This window comes from Furipterus horrens, unplaced genomic scaffold (genome assembly GCF_987537825.1).
Source record: "Furipterus horrens unplaced genomic scaffold, mFurHor1.1.pri manual_scaffold_6, whole genome shotgun sequence".
Taxonomy (NCBI): domain Eukaryota; kingdom Metazoa; phylum Chordata; class Mammalia; order Chiroptera; family Furipteridae; genus Furipterus; species Furipterus horrens.
Genome location: NW_028327176.1, coordinates 88,010,753 through 88,038,031, shown reverse-complemented (window position 1 = coordinate 88,038,031; position 27,279 = coordinate 88,010,753). Strand labels below are relative to the sequence as shown.

Genomic DNA, 27,279 nt, shown 5'->3' with positions numbered 1-27,279 from the left:
GCTTTCTGGTAACAACCAGAGCCTAGGCATGCCTCCTTCAGGCATATTATTCCAGTCAGTCATGGTTAACAAATCTCTATTAGCAACTAGTCTTATTAGTTTTATGCAAAGGAACCGTATGTCACTTCTTACTTCTTTAGAATGCCAAATACTGGAGGGTTCAGGTAAGGAGAAAAATATAAAGGCGTGAAGGAAAATCCTTGTCCTTCAAACCTGCATTTCCATGCATTATACCTTCCATTACTAAAACCATACAATTTCTTTTCAAAACCTTTATAAACTTCTAACAAATCTTTTCATTTACATGCCTTACACTTTCCCTGGTTCCCATTCTTTCATGTGAAATTTTAAATTTCCCTGGGAAATCTGAGTTTTTCATTTCAGAGCATAAACAGAGCAATAATTCAAAACACAGATAGCTAGGCCCTCTCTCTCCAGTATGTCCACTGGCCTCCTAGAGAGACGTGCCCTTGGCAGAGACATTCTCACTTACCCAGGCTGGAGCACTCAGCAGCCCTGAATGACCCTTCCTGGGTCCCAGGTGGCAAAAGGAATTTTTGCCAACTGGTTTACAGGCAACCTTTCCTAGGTCTCATTGGTCAAAAACAGATACAGAGAATTTCACAGCAGAACAGACCAAAATACGCTCTTATAAAATCAGAACACAAGCAGTTGAGGTTTCCTTTTCCCAGGTTTAAAACTTCCATAACTATTTCCTTTTTATCATTACAACTTTCCTTGGACCTTCTGCAACATTCACAAACTTTCTAAATACCCTTTACTCCTTTAGATTTAACCATAACATGCTTCCAATCCTTGTTCTTTTCCACACTCTGATAGACTGTACTCAAACTCAGTGTCTGGCAGCTAAAAGTTCCTAGATTTGCAGACATATTCTACAGCTTTTTGAAGTTCCTGCTTCTACTCCTCTCTTCTAAGGTACACTTTCTGAGCTTTCCTGAGGAGTTTTTCAGTTGGTCTATCTGGCCCATTCATCTGCCTTCTGCAATTTCTTACAAATATCTGGCCAGTTTCTGTTTCAATGGTGACTTTTAAGAGTCCCTGCCCTACAGCATTCTCTGGATTTAGAACAGAATACTTCCTCATCTGGTCCCTGAGCTTCTGTAGGAATGCTGATGGAGCTGGATCTCGAATGCCTTGGAGACATTCTGTGCTTGGGAACGTACTTCTTGATTCCCCTGGTGATGAGGCTCCTAAGGTATCTCATCTAAGCCCTATCCTCTGGCCTGTTATCCCATTCAGGGTCTATACTGGGAAACTTTTGTTAGGCTGGGACAATTCCCTAACCAGGAGGATGTTCCCTTTTCCATATCCTAATAGCGGCCCGTCTGATCATTCCCCTCTCTTCCCCACTGAAGATCTTTAGTATAGACATTAGTTCAGTCCACATATATATGCTGGGTCCAGGAAACTGATCTAATTGTTCTGCCAATCCAAAGGGGTCCTCTACCAAGCGCTTCATATTGCACTTGAAGTTTCTAACGTCAGTGCTTGTTGAAGGAGCATTTGACATATCCAGTTTGTTCTGGGCCCATGGAGACCTCCCTAAGGGGAAACATCGGCTCCTCTGAGGGAATGGGGAAGTTCTTTAAGTCTTGCTTACATTGTTCTAATTCCTTTCTTAATCTAGAGTAAGTTCCCTCGGGCACCGTATGTGTCATGGAGGTGGATACTGATGGGGTATCTGCTAGGTGTTCCTGGCCTCTTCCATCTGTACTGTCTGTCCTGGTGCTTCTGCCCAGTTGGCCACCAGCTGGCCAGGGCTATAAGGCAGTGGGAGACAGGACAGAGGGTCCCAGGCTTCATCTTTTCTCTTTTATAGGGAAGAGACCTGCAGATCTGCTGATAGGTGGTGATCAGCAGAGAACATATTCCCTCTCTTCCTTAAAAGCTGATGCCTGGCCCTGGCTGCTGTGGCTCAGTGGATTGAGCGTCGGCCTGCAAACCAAGCATCGCTGGCCTGACTCCCAGCCAGGGCACACGACCAGGCTACACGCCAGGTCCCCAACTGGGGGCACAAGTGAGAGGCAACCGCACAGTGACGCCTCTCTCCTTTTCCTTTTCCTTTCCCCTCTCTTCAAAAGAAACAAACAATTTTAAAAAGCCGAAGCCTGATCACTTACATATAAGACCAGGGCTTGACAAACCCAACATTCATCAGACCCAAATTGGGGCCAGAAGACAGATTTCCCTTAAATGGGTTCCTCTGGCCAAAGGAGAAAACACTGTTTTACCATTGTCTGTTTTTTCTTACTTTTGGTCCGGGGATCCTCTCCCCAGTGCTCTAACATTCTTCCTAATGGACTATTGGGTGGAATGTCTGTGGGGCCTTGGCCCCACCCCTAGGCCTAGAATTTCTGTTTCCCATCCTCAGCTGATTCCTGTGGCTGAAACCGGTTGTGTTCTCAACCTCCTTTACCAGAGATTTATTGAACACAAACGCCGTGAGCTCAATCCCCCTATACCGGAGAATTTCTACCCACGCCCTGTATACTCAACCTCTTGTATACAGTCCTGTGTGTTCAACCCTCTTACAGAGACTTCGCACACAGCCCGAGATGCTTCGTCCATCTCTGGCCGTTTCCCTCATGGGAGAATGGACCCAGCAGAGGGGCACTCCACACTCTCTTCGTGTCTTGAGACACATCCCAGCCACACACACAGTCAGCTTCCCGAGGATGCCCAACCACCAAGGCAGTACTTAAGTCCAATTTTCTTACCTTGGCCCGTGCACAAGGTTGCCTGGTTGCCATGGTGTTTGCTCTTGTTTCCCCCCTGTGTCAATCCACTGCTGTCCCAACAAGAAGTCTCAGGTTGTTTCCGGACACTGAGGCGGGTGGGCCCTGGGTCAAGCGAGCTACCCAAAAGCAGGTAGGACACATCTTCCTGCCTTGGCTCAGAGCCCCTTCCCGCACACAGGCAGAGGATCCTGGACGAGCCCCCAAATTGTGAGAAATGCTCACAATAAAAACCAGGGCACAGGACTTGAGCTGCAAAGCGAGGCGTTTATTCACGAGTCTGCAGACTCAGCCAGGAGAATGTGCACCAAGTAGACAAAGAAAACTGGTTTTATAGTAATGCGATTAGCTCCCCCTCCCTAACGTGATTAGCTCCCTCACCCCTCTCCTTCTCCCCAGTTTCTCCATTACTGGTTACATTGGAGTTACAATCTAACAGGATTATCTAAATGCCCCTATTGTGATTTGTAAATATGCTAATGCTGTCAACTCCCTTCTCAGAGACCCTCTAAGTACATTTGCCCTTAAGACCCTTTAATTACATTTGCCCTTTGTTACTACTGATTTTCTACTGGTTTGGGAGTCACTATTTTCTTGTTTCCTGCAGCATGATTTGGAAAACTTGTAGGAATAGTTTACAGTCAAACCTTGGTTCTTGACCGGACAACCCTTTCATGCTGGTACCTGTATGATCAGTCACACATCTCTTAGGTGTGATTCAGTTTTCAAAAAAATTGCTTCTTAAACAGCCTTCCAGAATGAAATAAATTCAAGAACCGAGTTCCACTGTATTTGTTATTGTCATTTCTACTTTGCTTTCTGAGCTGCTCTTCCCCTTATTAAGGGCACCTGGTATATTTCACTGTTCTTTCTTTTGCTTCTCTTCCTTCTCTCCCATGTGAACTTGTGCCCAATGGTTGACTTAATAATGAGGTTAAGATAGCTTAATATGTTCCTTGGAGAGACATTTGCATTTTTAAAAGAAATTCCTGAGAGGAATAGTGAAACTAAGAAAGAAGTTTCTAATGCACATTTCTGGCAAAATGAGGTAGGGAGTGAGAGTGGGTAGGGAAGTAGACCTTCAACAGTGGGTCACTGTGCTATAAGTGGGGCCTAAGCCCCAGAAACCAGGAGTTGTCCTCTGAGGAGCTGATGAACTTCTGTTACCTGCCTCTGCCCTCTTCTCCCTTAGATGCTAAGGTAGATGTGGTAAAAGCAGCTGAGTGCCTGTGCATGTGTCATGGGAGCAAGGCTCCTGTGCTGAGTAAATGTGGAAATGCAGGGCAAGGACAGTTGTAGTGCCCTCTTCTTACAGTAGTACTGTTGCCCTGGTAGGTCCAAGAGACAGACGCACAGATGTCAAGACCTGCTCATAGTATTGACCTGTGGGCAACTGTCAGGACTTGTTTCAGTCCACAAGACGACCAGTGCTCACACTCTCCTTTCAAGCCTTTCTCACTGAAGCTAGGCAATACATACTCAGCTTTCCCCCAGAGAAGAAATGTGAGCCTGTAGCTTAACTGACTGGTACCTGTTTACCTCTCCAGACCCGATTTGTTTCTTAATCCCCAGGGGAAATGTGAGCTGTAGGAAGCACTTGAATCCACAACCTCCAAATCTGTAAGTGGCCTCCATGGTAATCTTCCATGTATATGCCAGCTAAGCCAGGCTGTGTCTTCTAGTGCTGTGGCATTTTTGTCTCACAGCTCCTAGGGACAAACCCAAGATAGTTCTTGAGATCAGAAGCCTACAAGATTTTAGTCCTAACCACAATTTAAACTACTTTGAGGTATCCTTGTAAACTAGTTTTTTGGAAGTGTTGTTCTCCCAAGTCCCCTGGCCTTTTCCCTTGGGAAGCAGACCAAGTGGACCTGTTGATGCCACAGTTATTGCTTGCTTTGAGTGGCTTCTCTTTGCCCTTGTGCAAGCCAGAGGGAGGCTCTGGAGTTAGTCAGGTAGTCTCAGTCCAACACCCACACCATTTGCACTGTTACCCCTGTTTGAAGACTGTTAACTGGCCATTACTGCTTTACTTGGGGGTTGCGCTAGAAAAGAGCAATCTCCCTTTAGATAGGAGTGATTTCTGTACCGTTGATAAAGTGGTTGTTTTAGGCCTCTGAAGAATTTGGGTATGTGATAGGTCCCACCTTTACCGCCTGTTCTACTCACTACTGCTTGAAAGCTCTCTCCTTTGTAGTCAGTTCACCACAGAGAAAATGGTTTGCGTTGGTTCCGTGGCAGCTTTAGATAATACAATTTTTAATGCTAATTTTTTTTAGCAGATTGTCCCCTGAACTGATTTGAGACTTACAGTAAAGTTTTGAAGATGATACAGAGTTCATATACCCAGTTTCCCCCATTGTTAGCATCTTACATGACCATTGCACCCTTGTTAGAATGAATACAACACTGGGACATTACTGTTAATTAAACTCCAGACTTTGTTTAGAGTTTATCAGTTTTTCCACTTAAAACCTCTTTCTGTTCAAGATTCCAATCTAAATGCCATATTACATTTAGTTGCCGTGTCTCCCAGTCTCCTATGGTTTTTGACAGTTTCTCGGTCTTTCCATGACCTCTTATAGTTTGGAATTGTCTTATAACGCCCCCCAATCTGAGTTTGTCTGAGTTTTCCTCATGATCAGACTGACGTTATGGGTTTGGGGAAGAATACTACAGAGGTGAAGTGCCCTATGGCGTACTTGAAATTTGTATAACTTCACTGGAGATGTTAACCATGATCACTTTGTCTAGCAGTGTGTCATTTTTTCCACCATAAAGTTACTGTTTTTCCTATTCTGTTGTTTGGAAGCAAATCACTAAGTCCAGCTCACCTTCAAGGTGGGTTGGTGGGATGTATAGAATTAAAGTTCTACCTCTTGAAAGGGGGAATATCTGTATATATTATTGGAAATTCTTCTGTAAGGAAGTTTGTCTCTTCACCCCATTTAGTTATGTGTTTTGTTTAGTACATTATTTCAACTTTGTTTTTTATTATTACAGGTTTTATCATATGTAAAATGGATGAGTTGACTGAAATAGTATTTGTATTACCTTCTGACTCCAAAGTTCTGGATCCGGAGCTTTAAAAAAAATCACCTGAAAGCAAGATATTCTAAAATCAGTTTCTCCATTTGCTTACTAATCTCTGTGTAGGTTTGGCCCTTGGTTCTGTTTTATTGACTTTTTCTAGGACATCCTGCTCACCCATTTATTTGATATTGGCGCCAAAGAAAATATGTCTTGAGGTAAAGCTACTATGGCCTATGGACTATGGAAAGTAGAACTGACAACTATAGCATTAGTTCCCTGGGTATATTTCCCGAGTTGTTATTGGGAAGAAATAAGTGTGAGTTTTAAAAGCTGTACTATGAACTGGGAGTTCTTGGTCATCATCTAAGTTAACTCTAATTTGAAGTCTGATCTTGGGCCCATCTCTTCTATCTCCAGACCTCAGATCCTTTATCTAGAAATTGAAACAGTTCCAGTAGATATGATTTTATCATCAGAGGTATAGTAAAGTATCTGGTTGGCAGTTCTCATCTCAGTAATCAAGGCATTCTAGCAAGAACTGGTAATGGCCAGCCTCTCTGAAACAAGATTATTGGGACCATCTTTATCATCCTTTTTTAATTTATTTGATTAAACACATACACAATGCATGGAAGGAGCACATTTGGAAAAGTGAGGTCTAGATGACTCATTGTAATTAGTGTAGAAGGCATGTTTTGCTGTTCATTAATGAGCCAACCCATTGTGATAATAACTTCGGAGGGATCAGAATTGAAGTGTTTATTGTTGGTATTTCTAAATCAGTGGCTTCTTAAATGACATCCCTTTTACAGCTACTAGGTAGAATCTGTGAATAGTACAGCAAAGTAGCCGAAGTGAATAGAGTGCAGTGGCGTAACTATTATAAGGCCCAGTGAGTTATATTAAAGCTTTAGTTCTCAAAGCCAAGGGATGGGGGGCAGGGGGTGGGTGTGGGTGGAGAATGCCATTAGTTTCATATACTGATAACAGCCTTCAGAAGACTATCCTTTCTCGTAAGCATTTAGTTTCCTGAGTTAAGAGAAGAGAACGAAGCGTATGACCTGTAGCTAACTATGCTAAGCCTATCATGAACTTAAAAAAGAATTTGGAAAACAGATGGGTGGAGGACAAATGGGAATTGATATACAGTAAAACAGGGCATATTCATTTGGGAAAAACCATAGAGTGAAGAAATGTTGCTTTCAGTTAGAAAGCTAGGATAGAAGAGAATGGAATCTCTCTCAAGCTGCCTGCCATTGAATAGTTCTTTAAGGCCCACATCATATTGCTTTATGAGATTGACTTAGAGCCCTGATTGAAAGTCCTCTGACATACCATACCTAGCACTGTCCCATATTTTTAAGTGAAGTGGCACACTGCATATCCTGGCCTACAGTGTTAAGTCAACAGGTTAAACTTCTGTGGTACTAGTTTCACATTTGCTTTAATGATAAGTGTGTCTGGAATGGATGCCCATTCCTGTGAATTGTGCTAGTGCTGCTGCTAGTGGCTTTAGCTTCCTATTTTCGAGGTGAAACAAGTTGCTAATTCAAGAAGTGAACAGCAGGTGTCACTGTATCTCCACTTACTGGGTTCTGGCCCATAGCTGGATGCAACCCAGTTCTTAATACAGCTTCCAAACCACTAACCTCAAATTGAGTATTTATGGCTCTCTGACACTTGAAGGTCCCTTTCCCAGATACAGAACCCAAATTTAAAATTGAGAATAAACACAACCTAAGAGGGTTTTCCTCAATTCCTTCACTATCCCCTTACGTGTTATCTGTATTTTCATGTAGCTAACTGATGAAGTTATCAACTTTATAGCAGTGACTTAGGAGCATGGACAGTTTTTTATATTTGTCTTAGCAGGGTTAACACCTCAGTGCTTCTTGGCCTTTCTGTGGCTTGCTTTTTAAAAATCCTCCAGCAGGAAAGTAGATGCCACTTTTTTTATTATTCTTTTGAACTCTTAGCTTTGGTAGTTAAGGAAATAAAGAACTGAATTAGGGCAAAAGTTCTGTGGTGCATCTTTTTAAAACAAATCTCTTATGGCCCTGGCCAGTGGGCTCACTTGATTGGAGTGTTGTCCTGTGAACCTAAAGGTCCCAGGTTCAAATCCCAGTCAGGGCACATGCCTAGGTTGTAGTTCAGTCCTCAGTTGGAGAACGAACAAGAGGCAACCGATTGATGTTTCTCTCCCTTTCTCTCACCCCCCCTTTCCCTCCCTCTTTCTAAAATCAAGAAGCATGTCCGTGGGTGAAGATAAAAAATAAATAAAGCAAATCTTACAGTTTTACAGAAGATAGTAGGGTTTTCCTATCTGATAGTAAGGTAAATTTGGTGTTAAACTTGATTATTTTAGAAAATCTGAGACAAAAATATCTTTGTGTCTTTTGACACATGGATTGTAGAAATAACCAGAGTGATACCTGTCCCGGTATGTCAGGGTTAGTGCTGGTTTACACCTGTGTCCTGGTGCAGTTATTAATAGCTCCCTCTTTTACTCTCAGCTGACCTAGTTTAAACAATATGATCACTCTGAATTGTTGAGGACATTGGGCAATCTATAAGTTCCAATTTTAGTAATTACAGTATTCCCTCACTTATCACGGTATTACATTATAGACCCCTCCGCCCCCTGGCAATAGGTGAAAATCCACAAAGTAAGAACCTTACATTTATTTTAGTATTTATATATATTTTAAGGCTTTATAAACCCTTCCCACACACTTATAAACCGTTCCCAGTCCCTTACTAACCTTTCCCACTCCCTTATTAACCTTTTCCACACTTTTATAAACACTACTTATGTTCTTAAACATATTCTACACTCTTAAACCTACATAACTTTAACAACATACATATACAGTACTGCAAAATCCTGTGATATAGTGGAAAATCCGCGATAAATGATTCAATATAATATTTTTTAAAATCCCATGACAAGTGAACCGCGATATAGAGAGGGACTACTGTATAAGCATTTTTTGACTCAAGAATTATGCCTGCCCTGAGTTTTCTGAGTTAAACACATGTAAAATAAAGAAAAAAACCACGAAGAGTTTGTAATGCTGAGAAAATAGCTTTTAGGTTTCTTTTGATCATTGTTCTCTGGAGTAATGATTTCCAGAGATGGCTGTGCATCAGAATTAACTAGTAACCTTTTTACAAATAGTCTCAGGGGTCTCACCACAGACCTCTACTGAATTTATACCAGAGTTTGCCTGTGACATTATCAAAAATGTGGAACTTTATGCAATGCAAATGTACTGGACCACTTTGTCAAAAACCTTCTAAACTAGCATATAGAACACTTATTTCTGTAGTTTGGGTGGTGGTTGAGGTTCTCGGTAGTAGCTGCTTTGGGCCTCGAGGATGTATCTGGTATTGACATGAGTTGCCTTTTTGTTTCAGATGTCATCTGGGTCATTCTCAGTGTGGAGGTGGGTGGACTTTTAGGAGTAACGCAGCAGCTGTCATCTTTTGAAACGGAGTTCAACACACAGCCACATCGCAAGGTAGAAGGAAACTTCAACCCGTTTGCCTCTCCCCAAAAGAACCGACAATCAGATGAAAACAACTTAAAAGACCCTGGGGGTTCCGAGTTCGACTCGCTCAGCAAAAACACATGGGCTCCTGCTCCTGACCAAACCGAGCAAGATGAGAATAGACTTTCACAGAACTCTGTAAATCTGTCCCCCAGCAGTCACGCAAACAACTTATCAGTAGTGACTTACAGTAAGGTAGGTGCCCTCGGAGAAGAGGAGAAGGGGTAGGTGGTGGGCCTTGGGATCTGTGATACCCCTTCATGGCAAACCTAGAATCCTAGAATGTTCTTTAAAACTGCTTAGCTCTCCTGCCAACAGCAACAACACAAAACCTACCCCTTCTCCCCTCCCCCCCTCCCCATCTCCATGTCCTGTGGATATTACTTCACCCACACTTGTAATTTACTACTGTCTCTCTGCTCTGGTTTGGGTGTTGAAAGAACAGAGTTCTTTACCTTTACATTAAAAAAAAAAAGGAAAGTCAAAATATCGCCAGCCATGCTTTCACTGTAAGTCTATACTGAGCTTAGAGCAGCAACAACACACCTTTGGGATTGATTTCTACTTAGATTTTTTGGTTTTGGGTGGGTTTTTGTTTGTTTGTTTTCTAAGGAAAAAGACAAGCTCAATTATTTATCCTAACTATTGTTGGGCTTTTACTTTATTTACCTTGTTTGCATGTCTTCTTATTGATGTCCTTTCAGTCTGTGTGGCCCATCTACTTCCTCATCCACACCCAGAGTGGCCCAAGTAATATTTTGACTTTTACATGTGGGGAATAAGTGAGAGAATTATTTGTTGAGATAACCATGATTTTAAATATTCTGATTGTTCTGAGACACTCTTTTAGATGTTTGATTTCTTGATCTGTTTCTCTTTATGCTAATGAATTAAACAGTTTCTTCTACACACTGTTAAGGTGATGCTGGTTCCTGGCTGTGGTTTTGGTTGGTTGGATGAAGCCCAGATGCTAAGAGCTCACTGTTGTAGGTGGTTTACGTGGTGGGGGCCTGTGAGCATTCCTGTGCATTCTTCTCTGATTCATAATGCTCTGTGTTAGGCCCAGCATCCCACCTATATAATCATATGTAACCATTAAGTCTGTCCTTGCTTCATGTTAGCAATCACTCTCAAAATTTAAAAAATAAAATTGATGTTCATTTGAGGAACAAGTTGCTTTGTTGTAAGATGGTATTTTCCGACCAGTGCTTTACATATGGTCTTGATTGAGAGGCGCATTAAGAAACCTGATGATGTGAATCCTCTTTCTTCACATGGTCTAGTAAGAGGGACTTCATTCAGTAATAGTGTAGCAAAGTGTTGATTTATTGGTTGATTGAATTGGTTGAAGGATTCTATGGGGTCATGTTAGTTCTACAGGATATAACAGAAGTAAATTGCCTGTATTTGAGGAAAGACTTCACATCGTAACACTTAATCAAAGATTTTCCTCTAAGCTCCTATTGCTCCATCTTTGTCTTCCTTAATTTTAACCCTTCAGAGTATGACTGTTCTGGGTGGTACAGACTCTAGAATGCCTTACTGGAACAGGAACCTGATGCAGTTGAGTTTGGTGGGAAGATGAGAGTTGGAGGAAGCAAAGTCAGTTAGTTGTCTAGTGCTTTCTAGAATGGAAGCCCCTTTACCTGCCTGTGAACTACCTGGCTCAGCCATCACTGTAGCCGTAGGAGAGGGCTGGCATTCCTGAGCAGGACACTGCACTCATCCTCTGAGTTGTGGACCTGTTAGTTGTCTTCTATTCCTTTAGGGCTTTAGGGACTGATGCCTTTGAACCAGCTCTGCTTGCCCTGGCCCTGGTATGTTTGGCAGAGGTGTGCTGTCAGAATGGATTACCCTGCCAGCTTTAATTGAGGTCCCAGCATACTGCTTTTTTGGAAGGGCAGTGCTATGATGATGCTATTGAAATCTTTCTTATGGTTGATGAATGCATGGCATGTTACCTAAATTTTTTTCATGAATACTGTAGTATCATTTAGGAAGTAGCACTTGAAAGTACCACAGAGTAAGGTTCTCCTTGGAGATGATATCCAAGGAGATGATATTGGCTATAAAGCATTGAGAATGTGTATATGCCTGGAGGTAGAGAGTAAGAGGTGGTAGAGATGGAGTTGATGGAAGAGGCTTTTCAAAGAATCGACAGATTTGGAAAGACGGAAGGGCAGTGATAATGGAGAATGGGTTCAGTCTGAGGACAGTGTGGTCAGGGGATGTGGGTGACAGGCGGTGGGTGGGAGGCAGGCTCAGCTGGTTGCACTGTGTTCCTTTGAGGAGTAGATTAAATAATGGCTTTGAAAAGGATTGGGACTGCATGGATAATTCATAATTCTAAACATTGGTATTTAGCTTCAGAATATAAATCTATTTATTTTTAAAAGTGGCCATTCTTGAGGTCTTTTTTATGTTAGAAAACTGCTGTATCGGAATTTTATATTATGAAAAATTTCAAATATACAGGGAAGTGGAGAGAATAAATAGTATAATAAGCATTATATACTCGTTTATGAGGTTTAACAACTGTTAATTTCCCCTCCCTATTTTCTGAAATATTTTAAACATTTTGCCACTTTAATATGCATCTTTACAAAGTAAGAACTTTATTTACATAACCCCAATACCATTAACTTACTTGTGATTAATAATTATTTTCTAATATTTTCTAATATCAATTCATAGTCAGATTTGCCTCTAAATGTCAGAGAGTTTGTCTGTTTAAACCAGTCCAATTAAGACCATGTGTCATGCCTGGTTGTTAGATAAGAAAAGTCTTAAATTTTGAGGTTCTGAATGGTATACTGACAAAGTGATGAGATCAGGTGTGGATTAGAGGTGTATTTTAACTGTTCCTCTGTGTCAAGTGTGCTGCCGAGTACTTTCTAAGCCTCATCTCATTTTTTTATAAGAAAAGCTCCAAGGGGCTAAGTAACTTGCTCCGTATCAGCTAGTGAGAGGCAGAGCTGGCATTCAAATCCAGGCACCACATTACTAAAATGTGTGTCTTAGTAGGTGAACCTGGGCTTTCCCAAGCTCCTCCTATTGGGCTGGAGGCTGTGTTGAGCAAAAGCATGAACTGAGTATCACTTATCAAGGCATGAAAGAAGCAGAATTGATAGTGGCTCTAATATGTAAACTGAGGATTGCCTTTGGCATCTTTTTGAAGAGTTCCCCTGTTTATTGAGTCTTGAAAGTAGTGTGGCTTCATTTCTTGGTTGATAAAAGTAAAAACTTTTTGTAAGTCTCAGGATGCTTGATAATAAATCGCACCATTTTTATTTATTAACGAGTAGAAAGGATGAAAAAGGGCGCTGGGTCTCTAGAGTTGGGGCAAGTGTTTTCAGTTCACCCCACGTGCCATCAGGAGTACCTGATGCCTGGTGTCAAGGATCACTGAGTTGGCGATAGATTTGATTTACTCTGAAGACATTCCCTGCCTCCTATTAAGGCTGGGAAAGAACATGATGCTCTTGGAAGCCCATGACCACAGTTTTAGTAGGCAGACATAGTTTCCTGCTGCTTCCATAGTTACAGTTTAACTTGCTAAGGTTGATAGGATGAAATGAAAAGATTGCTTCATGTACCTGCTCTATGAGCGCTGGGTGGATGTGTCAACATAATGGCACATCTGTCAGTGCCAGGAACTGGACACCCATGGAGCCCTTCCCCAACTGCCCTTGAATACCCATTAGCTTTCTGGACTTAGTGCTTCCTGCCTGGGGGGAGCTCTGGATGGGAATGCACACCCCAGCTCCATCCCACAACCCAGAGGGCCTGGCTCCTCCCTGTGTGAGAGCTCTCAGAGGGAGTCAGAAAAGTAAGTAAATTCAGACCTACTCCAGAGATTCATAAATCTGACTCCTCACTTTTGTTAGAAATTGGCTGGCCTCATTGTCAGCTCAATTGTGGCTGACCTGTCCCAGGTGAACAGTCAGATCAAGTATTGGTGAAGGTCATGTGCTGTGTTAAAGAAACCATTTTTATGTGAGTAGCCCGAGAATCTCAGAGGACAAACAGTCACAGTAGGACAGGTGCTCACTGTTGACTCAGGGCTAGTCTTGCTATGAATTCTAGCTCTCTCTGACTCATCTCTGGCAGCTAGGATAGCTTTTGTTTGGACAGAGTGGAAGCAGTGAAAAAATAACTTACAGAGGTGTGGAAGGAGAAAATAAGTCCTAGTAAAGTTAGATACTTCTTTTTCTTACTTGCCAATAATTTTTTTAAATCTCCAAATATCTTCTAAGAAGATCTCACAGAAGAATTAAGACACCAGCCAGATGATCTGATCAGGACGTCTGGGAATAGAGTGTGGCTGGCAAAAACCAAGGGGCTGCTCCTCAGGACAGCCCAGTGCTTCACTTCCTTTCTCTAAGAGTAATAATTTACACTTGCGGAGCTGAAAAGAATCCCAGATTCATTCATTTTGTTACTTGGACTATAGCCCTTATTTTGTGTTTGTCCTTACTTTAAAAAATGTTTGGAGCTAGTATATGTCGTATACTCTTCCTTTAAACTGGGTTATAGTCTGAGCCACTGTTATAACTTCTGCCAAGTGCTGGTTCAGAAGGAGAAACTTGTTATTATCTTTGTGGGGAGGTTCACACTCCTCCAGCATCCGCCGCTGCCGGGTGCCATCTGCCTGCCTGCCCACATTCCCACCTGCTCCTCTTCCCCTCTCTCTGACAGCCACGCTTTAGTATGTTTCAAGTCTGAAGCTAGAGAAGTCAGTCTGCTTTTATTACACCAGAAATCAGCTGACTTCTAACCTGCTGCTTATCTCTGTTGACTAAGGGATAGAAGAGTTATTTTCCCTCTGTGTAGATGAGGGTTTAAAAATCGTAGTAGAGGTTACTAGAGGGGGAGGTTTGGAAAAAGCAAGTCTTTTGCTGTATGGGCCTCAGAATCTAATTAATGGTTTGTAAGTCTTATTCTCTACTTTGAAGTAGCCAATGAGTTTAACATAATGAGTGATAGGTTTAGGGTGACTTAGCAGAATTGGGCTCATCATTCGTCCAATTCAGAGGGCACCAAATTTTACGAGTGGGCAGTTGGTTGGTGTCCCTGACTGGGCTAATAATTCATGTGAGGCAATAGAAGGCAGTGTAACTAACCTCCCACAGCCGTAAAATTTGAGTCTGTCCTCACATACAGACCTGTTCCACGAAAGGTTTAAAGGTGGCTGAAGGAGGAACTGGAAGGAAACCTGTGTCACTTGATACTTTATCCAGCCTGTGTTCTCCTCTGACAAGGGACAGGCAGCAGAGCCACATGACTCCCAGGCCGAGGCCGCTGGAAGTGCAATAGTCAGCGCTGTAAAACCACCCTCTGTTGAACGTTTACTGTGTGCCACTGTGCTGAGGACTTTATAAATTTAATTTTTTATTGTTAAAATTATCGGTGTGCATAGTTCGAGTAACCAAGTAGTTCTAAAAGCTTATTACAAAAAATGCCAGTCACATCCCTGCCTCGCGGCCCCTAGCATTTGTTCCCCCAGAAGCAGCAGCCTCAGTGTTTGACGTCATTTAGTGCACTCAGCTGTACCATGATACAGGTACTGTTGTTATCCCTGCTTTACAGTTGCCGAGACTTGGGATATACAGATGCCACGAGTTGCCCAAGGTCATGTAGCTAGAAAGTGGTGAAACCAGGATATGAACAAAAGCAGTTGCTTTTTACTCTCGAGGCTGCTCTCTTAACAGTGCACTCCATTGCTTCCCAATTATAAATAGTGTTCAACCATACATTTTTATCAGCTGATCTAACAGCTGTGGGCTAGGGAGAGCATGCTTTCTATAGTACAGTTACATTTATAATGAGGAGCAAGCCAATTATTGACCAAATATTATGTGACTTCTCTACGACTAACTCCCCTCTCTCCATAAGTACAATGGATGCTACAGAAATCAGCCATTATTCTAGCTTCCAGGTAGGAAAAAGATTTCCTAGAGCCTCCTTAGTCACTTGGGTTTAGATATTTTTGACATTGAAATGTCCATTAACTCACTCTTGTGACAGCAACACCTATATCTCACAAACCTGTCTGTACTCCTTTATTGTTGGGGGAAAAAAAAAAAGTCTCGAATTATATTTTTCTAGAACAAATTTAAAATCTCCCCTGAACATACTTAGCATTTTAACACTAGAACATACTTAGGGGCTATCTTACTCCCTCTAAAGTCAGACTTTGTATCTACAAAGGCTCTCTGGAGAAAGAATATTTTAGACAAAGGGACAGCCAGTACAAGCCCTGGAGTGGAAGTTTACCTGGTTTGTTCAAGGAACAGAAGGAGTGAGGAGGAGAGTAGAGGGAGATGAAGTCAAGAGGACAGAAAGCGGGTCATGGAGGGCTTTGTGGTCCCTTGAAAGCTTTGGGCTTTTATCCTGAGGGACGGAGGAACCATGAAAGGGTTTTGAGCAGAGGGGTGACATGGTCTGTCCTAGTGTTGTAAAGGATCACTCTGGCTCTCATGTGGAGAATACGGGGCACAAAGAGAAGCAGAGGACCAGTAGAGAAGTTAGCGCAATCATTCAGGGGTGGAGGGAGTGGTTTGGACTAGAGTGGTGGCAGTGGAGGTAGGAGGAGGTCTGAGTCTGGATCTAGTTTGTAGTTAATGCCAACAGGATTTGCTAGTAGATTAGACGTGGGGGATGTAAGAGAATTGAGTAGAAGATGACACCAAGATTTTTGGCCTGAGCAACTAAAATTTAGGATGGAATCGCCATCAGTAGAGACGGGGAAGGCTGTGATAGAGGTGAGGGGTGATCAGGAGTTCCATTTTGGGCACATGGAGGGTTTCTCTAAACATCCAAATGGAGGTGTCAAGTGAGCTGTCGTATATCCAAGTTGGATATTGAGTTTAGGGGAGGTCTGGATGGAGATCCGAATTTGGGAGTCATACTGTATGGATGGGATTTGATGCTATGAGACTGGCTGCAATCGACTAAGTAAAGAGTGTAGAACAGGGTTTCTCAGCCAGTCGGCTAACACTATGGACATTTTAGGCCAGATGAGTCTGGGGGGTGAGGTGGGGGCATGTCTTACGCATTGTCAGATGTTAAGCAACATCCCTGGCCTTCACCCACTAGATGCCAGTGGTAGCTCCCCAGCTTTGAATTTAACTATCAAAAATATCTTCAGACATCACCGAATGTCCCTTGGGTGTGAGCAGGGGTGAGAGGAGTGAGGGGAATCGTCCTATCTGTGAACCACTGAGGTAAATAGAGAAAGAGGTCCAAGAACTGACATATTCTGTCTGATGTATAAACAAACCATGTTAGGTTATCCAGAGTACCTTTACTGCATTTTATTCTTATTCAAGATCCACGATAGTTTTGTGAGTTTTGTGGCCATACCCTTTATTTGACAAACCAAATCAGGATGTTGAAAGTGACTTGCACACATTCACAGAGCAAATTTGGGGTGGGCCATGGTCTGGAACCCAGGGACCCAGTTTGAGCCCAGACCGCACTATGATGAGCTTTGCTGGCAGAAGCCATCTTTTGGCTATTCTCTGAAGGTAGTTTATATACTTAGTGTCAGGTTGTAGAGATCACCTTGTTCATCTTCAGGAACTACAAAAAAACTTTGTGGCCAAGGAGGAAGCAGGGCGAGCAGCTGACGAACCTGCGTGTCTCCCCTCCCCCTGACCCCCCCAACCAAGTCTGCTGGCAGATTAGCACATTCTGTACCAGATGGAGTTTGCCAGGACGCTCTGGTTTAATGATACTACGATGAATCTCTTGAAAACCCAGAGAAGTCAGTAAAGTCCTGCCAGCCTTGCTGGTGTTTGAATTGGCATGGGTTGTGTGTGCGTTTAAAAAATAAAGTAAGCAAACGCTGTGAGCCTTAGAAATGTCTTTTGTTGTTTGTAACATTACTATCTGACTGAGAATAAAAATTACCTCCAGGACCTCTCCCTTTTGTATCTCAACAGCCTCAAAGCTGTTTAGCTACCTTTTATTTGTTTTGGGGCTCTGAGCATTGTTTTAGACTGATCTGATGCTGGGCAGTCTTAGAGCTGAAACAGAGCTGTTGTTCCCAAGGTTGTCCAGAATATTTTATTTTGGTTTTAAGGTTACATTCTCTTCCCTATACTCTGAATGTAGCATTTTAATTTCTGATGAAAGTTCTCAAAGTAGGACTAGCAAAATTACAGGTTCAAAGAGATAAGAGTAACTAAAAGGGTGAGAATTTGTCTTCCGTCTAGATGCTCGGGTTTCAAATAACTTGTTCTCAGCTAAGTCTGCTGTCACTGCATTCTGGTAGGACCAGGTGCAGAGTGGAAGGTTACAAGCTGTTGTTCTTCAGGGGGGAAATGTGGGATTCCTTAGAGCTCAGCTGAAAGTGAGACCCTTTCCAAAGCTGGACAGTCACATGCAGAGGAAGAGGGTCCTGGGCTTTTTGTTATGATTTCAGTGCTCAAGGGTCAGTTAAAACGGTTTGCCTTACACAGCAATAGCTTTGGTATTATTAGTCAGCTAGTGAGGCCTCCTAGATACTCAGCCTGTACTAATACTTTTCTTCAAAGAGTTTAACTTTCTGACTACAAAGATTTGCCTAGCTCATAGGAAAGAATGAGAGCCCGTAAAGATAGAGAGCGTATTGAGTCCTAGTTGACTTTTAAGTGCTCATAAGAGTTTGGAGAAAGGAAAAAGCAGTGAAGTTTGGAGTAGCCAGAAAAATGATACCTTTGTGGATGATAGATTCAAGCTAAATTGTAAGGAAGAGGAACCGCATGCCGGAAGGCCCAGAGCTAGTCACAGGCTACGTGTATTTACAAGACACTGGCCAGCCTGACATGGTGAGTGAGATGTGCTTAAAGAGGGTGGGGCAAATTTTGGAGGAAGATCTTTGATAGCCAAGCAAAGGAGAGTTTACTTTTTATGTGAAAGGAAACCGTGCCAACATTGCTTTTGAACAGAAGAGTGGCAAGATAAAACCAAATATGGCTGAATGGGACCAAGGAGAGACAATTTATTCTCCTAAATCTGCCAGCCACTTGAAGGGTTGGGGGTGATGCTGTGAATTCGTTTTAAGAGAAATGAGCGAAGATGTTGGCATATAAGGAAAGGGTAGTTGACAAAAGGTTACAGGAGCCCGAATAGAAATTCTAAGAGGAAATGGGACCAGCAGCCTCAGCAGGACTCCCACAGGGCAGCACCAGTGGCCACGTGGCCGGGAACTTGGATAAGGTTGTCTCCTTTTGGGTGTTCTCCCCAGTGAGACTCCTGCCAGTTCTCTCTTGCTTTTTTAGGAACCTCCTCTACTGGAGTACCTGGCTGTGAGAGAGCTCTGTCTGCCAGCACCCACCTGGATTCAAGCATCTTTGGGGCTAGAATTACACAAATACCTTTTCTAAAACCTTTACTGAAAGAGGAGGTCGGACTTCAGCCAGTGTCCTCATTCTCCTTGTAGAACTTTAAATAATATGGTCTCGTTCACAATTATGTTTCATTTGGACTCTTCACAGTAAAGATGAAGGCTCTAGGAGTTGCCTTTGGCCAGGGGGAGCTTTGCTGGATGGGAAGGAGGAAGAATGAGGGATGCATGCTGAAGGATTGGGGGTTGCGCAGGGGGAGAATGATGTCTACATGAGAAGGTCCCCGACAGGGCTGTAGAAGTTAATTAATAGCAACAGAAAAACTGTGTTACAGAGGTAAGTATAAAAAATGGTTTTACAGGGCTTTTTAAAAACCAATTCAGCACACTTATAACTGAATCAAACTTTTTAAGCACAGTTTCGGCGCAGTCAAAAGCCCGTGAACTGAGCTGCCCCACCATTAGTCCTCATGTTTTTTCTTTGCTTTGCTTTGGCTTGTTCTCACACTCATCCTCAGCCAGTGCATAAAATACGTCTTCAAAGTTTTGAGGACTGTCACATGAAAGTGGCTTGAACACCAGGGTTAAAGCATCTGCGGAAGTTCCCATCACGCTGACATGGCACCACTGTTCCACTAGAAGTTTCCTCAGGCTGTTGGCAGCCATTAAGCTGCAAACCAAAAGGTCATTGGTTTGGTTCCCAGTCAGGGCACGTGCCTGGGTTGCGGGGTCAGTCCCTGGTCAGGGCATGTATGAGAGGGAACCAGTCGATGTTTCTCTCTCACATCGATGCTTCTGTCCCTCCCTTCCCCTCTCTCTGGTTTGAGTATTTCTAAGAAAGTTCTTGTTACCCTTACCCGTTACCCCAGTTCAGACTTTATTTCTAATTAATGAAAGACTTAATGAGTTTGGTCAAGGCAGTCAGTTTCTGGCCCTTTCCAGCCAAGTGCCCCCTCCACCCTCACCCACACCCCCATTGTGTGAGCAGGGCCTCATCACACCATGTTTGCAGTATAGGATCAGACTAGAACTTAGTAGTAAACCCTGTATTCTGTGTTTGTATTCTATCATAAGTGATAGAAAAGGAACCCTGACTAGTGTGGCTCAGTGAATTGAGTGCTGGCCTGAGAACCGAAGGGCCCCCAGTTTGATTCCCAGTGAGGACACGTACCTGGGTTGCAGGCCAGGTCCCCAGTTGGTGTGTGCGAGGGGCAACCGATTGATATTTCTCTCCCTCTCTTCTCCCTCCCTTTCCTTCTCTCTAAAAGTGAATACAATCTTTAAAAGAGAAGAAAAGGAAGAAAGAAAAGAAAACAAGCACTAGGTGGGCAGGACTGGCCTAGGAAATAATAGGAGGAAGACCCTCTCACTGTAGTATCTGATGCTGCCATCAGCATACACAGGCAGAGCGTGTAATTTCACAGCCAGACCGCAAATCCTCCTGTCTTTTTGTGAACCTTTGTGAACCTTTTTATGTACTTAAATCACAAAGGAAAGCAAAATAAAGACAGGTATGTGAAAGTTGCTTGTTGTGGTGCTTTTGCTAAACAACAAGCTTTCATAGAGAAAAAGAGCAACCCAGGAAGCCCTCATGAACATCCTCACCATGTTAGGATTTTCAGCTTTCTTTTTCTTTTTTACCCCTAGCTCAGTGGTTCTCAACCTTCCTAATGCCGTGACCCTTTAGTACAGTTCCTCATGTTGTGGTGACCCCCAACCATAAAATTATTTTCGTTGCTACTTCATAACTGTAATTTTGCTACTGTTATGAATCGTAATGTAAATATCTGATATGCAGGATGTATTTTCATTGTTACAAATTGAACATAATTAAAGCATAATGATTAGTCACAAAAACAATATGTAATTATATATGTGTTTTCCGATGGTCTTAGGCGACCCCTGTGAAAGGGTCGTTCAACCCCCAAAGGGGTCGCGACCCACACGTTGAGAACCGCTGCCCTAGAAGGTTAAAAATAGATAGCTCAATAGTACAAAGTGTTTTGCAATTTATTTATTAATTTTACTTACATTTGAGTCTAACAAGTAATTGACAGAAATAGGTTTCACTCTCATAAAAGGGCAGCTTGCTCTTTGATAGCACTGTAGTTCCTGCTGTTGAAAATTGATGAATAAGCTTTTAAAAATTCTAGCTGAAATACAACTAGTATTCTGGGTTTTAGTACTTCTAATATACAGTTAATGCTTTCCCTTTGTGACAGTTTTTTAGTACTCTTTTTTGAAAAAGTTATTTTGATTTCTGCAAGTTTTTAGGAAGAACTTTAAGAGGCTGCAGGTGAATACTCATATAAGATCAGTGATAACTATATCACTCCAAATCACTGCTGGGAGGGCCCCTGCTGTTCACAGGGGCAGCTGTAAACCACTGGGAAAAACAAATCAATTGCTTTTTATAGGTTTGATTTGAGAACAGGACCATAGGTACTAGATCTTAAATTGTCCTTTTAGGAGATTGTGATGAACAAGACTGAGCTTTTCTTCTATGTCTATAAGTGTTCTCTTTTCAAAATATTTTAGAAAATTAGTCAAATTATCGCTTGCAGTCGTTATTCCATCATGGAAGTGCAGCTTAGGACCTGACTCAACTACTGTAATCTTTCACTCTGCTCGAGGCCAAGGCACCGAGGAGCAGGGAGACCCCTATGTCTTAGCTGGTGAGGAGCTTCTACACTTTTAGGAGGGGTTTGCCCGCCCTGTAGCCAAGTGGTGGTTAGGTCCCAGGACTCACAGCTACGACAGCTGTTCATGGAAGGCTTAAGGAAGGTTGAGGCAAACACGTAACACCTCAACCCCTGTGGACATAAAGGCTTTCTTTCTTCCTCCAGGAACGCTTTCTTGTCTCGTAACAGAAGAGAGGCTACTCCAAGAAGTGTAGCTTTATAAAATCCATTTCTTTGTAAGTTGGGCAGGTGCTGGGCAATTGACTTTCAGACCTGGAGTCAGATAAAGGAATTCTTTTCTGGGTCTGATTATTTATACCCTGTTGACTTGGATAAAACTAGCCTTGCTAGTGCTGCATCTGTGGAGAGAAGTAGTTCCCCACAGAGAGGAGGGCGGCCTTCTGTGTCAAACTCACTGAGTTGTGTAATCACGCTGATGGCCTCAGTTTTGGCTTGATTCAGAGTTGTAATTCAGGGCTCTGTAGTACCATCCAGTGTATCTATCCCTTGATCTGTTTTCCTTAGTAGTGGTGCAGCTGTTACAGGAAAGATGTCAGTGATGCCAGGTTAGTTAAAATACATGGCATTCACTTTTCCTAGAGATAAAAGTAGAATTACTAGGCCCCAGAAGAGAGTTAACATTATCTGTATTGCCAAACCCTACTTTTAGGCTGGGCTTGGAGACATTAGCCACCAGAACCTGTTACACCAAATCTGGGAACTCCAATGGAACCTGAAATATAGCTCCATCCCACTGTAAGGAAAAGCTCCTCCTGCTTGGCCTCCTGCCATAGGATGTCCTGGACAAGCTGTTTTTGGAATCTCCGCCAGGCTCTTCTTTTACGACTAATGTTGCCTTGCCTGTGTTCTGTGATCCACTTGTTATACCTGTGCTCCTGCATGTGAGGAGTCTGGATGATAAAGTGGTTTTAAAATAGAATTAGGGAGAAGGAAAATAGAGCTTGTTCTCAAGCCACCTTTCTGTAGCAGTTACACATCAACAACTCCAATAGGCCATTCTCTGGGTGAAACGGAATTAGGGAGTATTTTTCTATCCAAAAGGCATGGAACCTCAGTCAGCAAATAGAGACCCAACGATAACTCCATAATCTAAGCTGGTTAAATAGCACACCAAATGGTCTAAGGGCCATGGCACTCAAGTGGAAATCTAAAAATGCCCGCGTCTTTATTCCTCTCTCTGCCAATAGCATAGGACCTATTTTATTTATGTGTAAAGTGGGAATGTCCAACCACTCCTTGGCAAAGTCATAAATTCCCTTGTCCGATCATTTCAGACAAGTTTGAAGGTTAGTGCTTGCTTTATGCAAGTCTATGTGAAATGTGTGGAGCTTTGGTCTGGAAAGCAGTTAGACTTACGGTAAAGGGGGAAGTATTTCATAGAAAACAAATGCTGTTTTGGTGTTTTCTTTGCTCTCTATATTTTTTTCCCTGTACAGAGACCTTTAAGCATTATATTGGTTTTTAATCTTATGGGAATCTAAGCCTTTATTGCTTTCCTTGGGTTGTTCCAGATGAATGTATGCTATTGGAAAGTACTGAGAGCAGCTTGTTTTAAACTTCTTTACTTGCCACCTGTGGCATGTGTGACTCTCTGACCAAGCCCTGCAAAGTGGGCCCCCACTTGGTTGAGTGGGTAGGTGACGTGGCTACCGAGATGGTTACAGCATTAGCTTGCCTGCTGGAGGCATGATTGGCTCAGGGGCTGGCCAGAAATGGGGCATTTTGGCATTTTTAAACACCACTGCTGAGCTTACCAGCTCTGTGCCCTTGATCAGGTTACCACACCTTTCTGAGCTTGGAGATCATGCTCATCTCAACGGGTCGTTGTACAAATTAAAGAGAACATGTTGAAGCGACAGAGCAGCACCTGGCACATAGTTGATGCTCTTATCACTGTGGGCCTGCCCGTCCTCCAGATACACCTTTGGCCCTTTTGTTCAGCAATACCAGCAAGCAGCTCTCCAGCTGGTCTTTTGTGGCTTTATGTCAGAGTGGGTGAGGGAAGCAAAAGCAATTTCAATGCTTTTCACTGAAAAACAAAACAAAACATGGAAACTTGAATCTCATTTTCCTATTTTTGGCAGCTTTGACTTGTAGCCTAAACATGACCAAGGGGCTTTTTTTTTCTTGGAGTACTGGTCTTCAGCCTCCTGAGCCAAAGCCTTTTGTGTCAACTCACAGAACCTTAAATCTGGGAAGATTTAGGGAGGAACCTGAGATCCTGTGAGGGGAAGGGACCTTACTCAAGGTCACTTGGTGAGTTGGTGCAGAGCCCAGATCTCCTTTCCTTTTTCTATACGATCTGCATTCCACTGCAGTGGGAAGGGAGGCCTATGCACGGCCAGCTGACCACCTCCAGAGAACCCAGCCTCCTGGGCCCTGGAGGCCGTGACGATGGATGGCATGACCCAGACTGTTGTGTCCCCAGGCCTCAGCTGCTGTTTAAAAACTTGTTTTTGGAAGGGCTTAGAGGGGTCTGACACTCCCAGTAGTAGTCCAAGAAATGCCTTCTCCTTTCAGTTATTAATTCAACAAATACTTACTGGGTGTCTACTAAGGGCCAGGCGATACACTGGGAAGATGGCAGCAAACAGTCATACTGAAAAGGGACTCTATAATCACTGGCAACCCTACAACCAAGCACTTTTATTTCTTTTAAAGAAATGTGTCGTTTTTAAGGCAATCAAATTTTGAATGCCCACATCCCATCAAGCTAATGGAAAATGTCATCTCATTCTTGTGCCTCCTCCAAGTTTTGCCTAGATTCAGGATTCTTAATGTAGTTGTCAAATCAGGAAGCTGAGGTGCCTGCTACTGCCCCCAATTGGTCCCTTTGGTGTAAGGGCCCTGCTGCTCTGGGCCAGTTTGGGGTGTGGGAACCTAGTGAGGTTGGTCACCGGTTACCTTTGCCCTCTTGGTCTTGGCACTGACCAGGTCTTTTTAGGGAGCACACTCCAGGAGGGCCGTGGGAGGTCATCCTGCACCAAGTTCATGCAGCTGCTTTGGTGTTGGCACATTAACTAGCGGGAAACGTGAGGCTCTGACGCCTTCTCCACCCAGCCAAGCAGCATAGAAAATGTCCCTTGAGAATTTGGAATAAATCTAACCATCATGTGACAAGGGGAGAGGTGTTGTGGGGAGAACGAAGATCAGACTTGGGTTTGAACCTTGGCTCTGCCTTTAACTACCCATTTGACTCTGAACAAGGCTCTTAGTCTCTGCAGTCAAATGGGCATTTGGCATATGGGCATAATACTCACCTGGCTGTGGGATGAAGATTAAAGAAAATGCATGCAAAGCTCCTAGTACCGTGCCTGGTATCAAAGAGCCCAGTAAATAGTCATGTCTCTGCTGCAGTGTTTTTGTTGTTGATAGAATTGTCATTAGCCAGCAGTAACCTGCATCATGGAAATCAAGGTGCAGAAAGTGGTTCTTTAGCTGAGAGACTGAGATATTGTTGTCAGAAGGAAAGAATGACCTAGGTAGAGGAAAGTTGGCATTGAGTGATCTAAAAGTTTGAAAATGAGTCTCTCCCCTAGCCTCCCCTGTCTTTGGATGGTGTGATTGAGAATACCTAGGAGCTTGAAATGTGCTGATATTTGGAGTGAGAGTTTTATAATTTTTAGATCACCTTAGCAACAGTGGTGTTTTGCTCTGGTTTTATTATTTTTAAGATTTTATTTATTTATTTTTAGAGGGGAAGGGAGAGAAACATTGATGTGTGAGAGAAACATCAATCATCAGCCCAAGCATGTGCCCTGACCAGGAACTGAACCAGAGACTTCTTGGTTTGCAGGCCAGTGTTCAGTACACTTAGCCACACCAGCCAGGGCTAAAATGTGCTGATATTTGGCCTCCTGAGGTTTTGCATGGTAAAGACAACCCTCAAGCCTTGTCTGTGTCTTGGAGTTTTCCTTATGGCTCACTGGGAGCCTACATTCTTTAACTTGGTTTTAGTTGTCAAATTGTACCTGCTGTGCCTACCATCACTGACTGTGTTCACTCTCTTCCAGGGGCTCCACGGGCCTTACCCCTTCGGCCAGTCTTAAACGGGCATCAGCAAGAAGAAAAATTAACAAAAGACAGAAGGTTTGACTCTGGTGGCGGGCGGGCAAGGGGTTCCTCTGGATTGCAGACCACATTGCTTGGACCTCTGGCTCTGACCGTCCATCCTGGAAGAAGAGGAAGAAGCAGAACAGACTAGTTTTGAGTAAACTCAGTGTGCATGTGTGAATGCTGGATCGCTGGAGTGATGTTGAGGCTACCAAGAAGAAATCCATGCAGCCACCTTGGGTTTTGTTTATTAGGCATCATCTAACAAGTCATTAGGCCACTCTGGAAGGGGGAGGGAAGCTTAAAATGGGGTGAGGGGAGCCATCTTTTTGAACAAAAATTATTTTGCCTACAGACAGGTTGTAGTTTTGAGCACATGTTAATTTTTCCCCTTACCACACTTCTATTTTCTTAGATAAGGGATTACATACTCTTTATAGCACAGCCGCTCGCCCCGGGAGCAGTTCAGGCTCAGGGCTGCTGGTACAGTGTGCTTAGGCCTCCATGGGCAGTGCCGTAAGAGGGCATCTGCCCTGCCACGTGATCCAGAGCCTGATGGCATCAGCCAGTGAGCTGTTGCCCTTTTCCTCTTCTTTTCTCTTTAATCTTCTGTTGATTTACACCTTTGACATTTGTATTTGTCAACCCTGTGGCTTATTACCATCAGAACCTCTCTGAAGACCAAACTTCCCTGTGTGGCCAGCAGAGGAAGCCTTGAGGACAGGTCTCAGGTGATGTGGGAGTTTCTGAGGCTGAGAGATGTCCTTCTGCACACACCTGTAACAATTCAGATTGTTTTCTCCCATGTTTCTCTTGGCAGAAATGCCATCATGCTTACTGCTTTTTGGATTCTTCATCCACAGTGGCTCCCAGTTCACTCTGGGAACAAGGCCTCTATGCCGTGTATGTGTGTGCCACATGTCACATGCACACTCACGGGTGTTGGTGCAGCTCACCAGCAAGTGTGGAGTGAAGGTCCCAAGCTTCTCTGTTGTCACACAACTCCCTTCCCTGCTTTTCCTCTCTCTTATCTTCTGTGGTGTTTTCACAGCCTGTTAGTGGAGGCTGGGCTGTTAAGGTGTAAAAATACAACCGCAAATGGGGAAGTTGCCATGGGGAACGGCCAGAGTTATTGACCCTGTGATCTTGGAGACCGCACTTTGATGGAAATGAGAGGAACACCCCACCCCACCCCCAATCCTGAGTCCTGAGCAGGATGCCTGGTTATTGGGAGGTGGTGGGCAACGGGCAGCCCAGCCAGAGCGGAGGCTAATTGGCTGGCTGCTCGCTTGGGCAGGTGGCCCCATGGCATCCTGTGGATTCCCAGCAAGTTGAGATGTAGATATCTCCATGGGAAGCTTGAACCAGGCTAGAACAGCTGTCTGCCAAAGATACATGAATATGCAAAGTCCCTCTTCTCTTCTCACCCCCATTCCTTCCCTCAAGTGTTGGTTGGTTTGAAAGCCGGGGATACGGATCTAGGATCTAGGGCGCAGTTGCCTGCCTATTACCACACCCCAACCCACCCTGGGGGTGTGAATCAAGGAGGGAGACCAGGTGATGAGTGGCTGCAAGGGGTCATATAGCCTGGGTGTGGGTGAGGGTCTGCCTGCCTGTCTGTCTCTGTTTGGGTGTGTGAGTTTAGAAAATGTGTGTTTGTTCCTCCTCATCCTCTTCTGAAAATTTTTTAAAAGCTTGGTTGTGGGAGATACGCTTGTATGAAATTAACCCTTTTGCCTTCCCACCTCCCCCAGAAATCAAAGCGGGGATATATTTTGGTCCACTGGAGAAGCCCTGTGGGAGAGTGCACCCAGCCTGCTGAGCAGGGCAGTACAGCTAGGTTGGGCTGG

General features: G+C 43.5%; 1 protein-coding gene across 3 annotated transcripts in view; it reads left to right on the top strand.

Moving 5' to 3' along the window:
• The window catches only part of ILRUN (inflammation and lipid regulator with UBA-like and NBR1-like domains), a 123,800-nt gene extending 98,017 nt beyond the window's left edge, over positions 1 to 25,783 (top strand). The window contains exons 4-5 of one of the 3 annotated variants that reach the window (XM_090282250.1): positions 9,210 to 9,313; positions 25,390 to 25,484. In XM_090282250.1, coding sequence (XP_090138376.1) covers positions 9,210 to 9,313; positions 25,390 to 25,425 — 140 coding nt within the window. In that variant the 3' untranslated portion in view covers positions 25,426 to 25,484. Of the gene's footprint in view, positions 1 to 9,209; positions 9,539 to 25,389 lie in introns of all 3 variants that reach the window. The other 2 variants (XM_090282247.1, XM_090282249.1) reach the window with 2 other exon arrangements.
• The last annotated feature ends 1,496 nt before the right edge of the window (positions 25,784 to 27,279 follow it).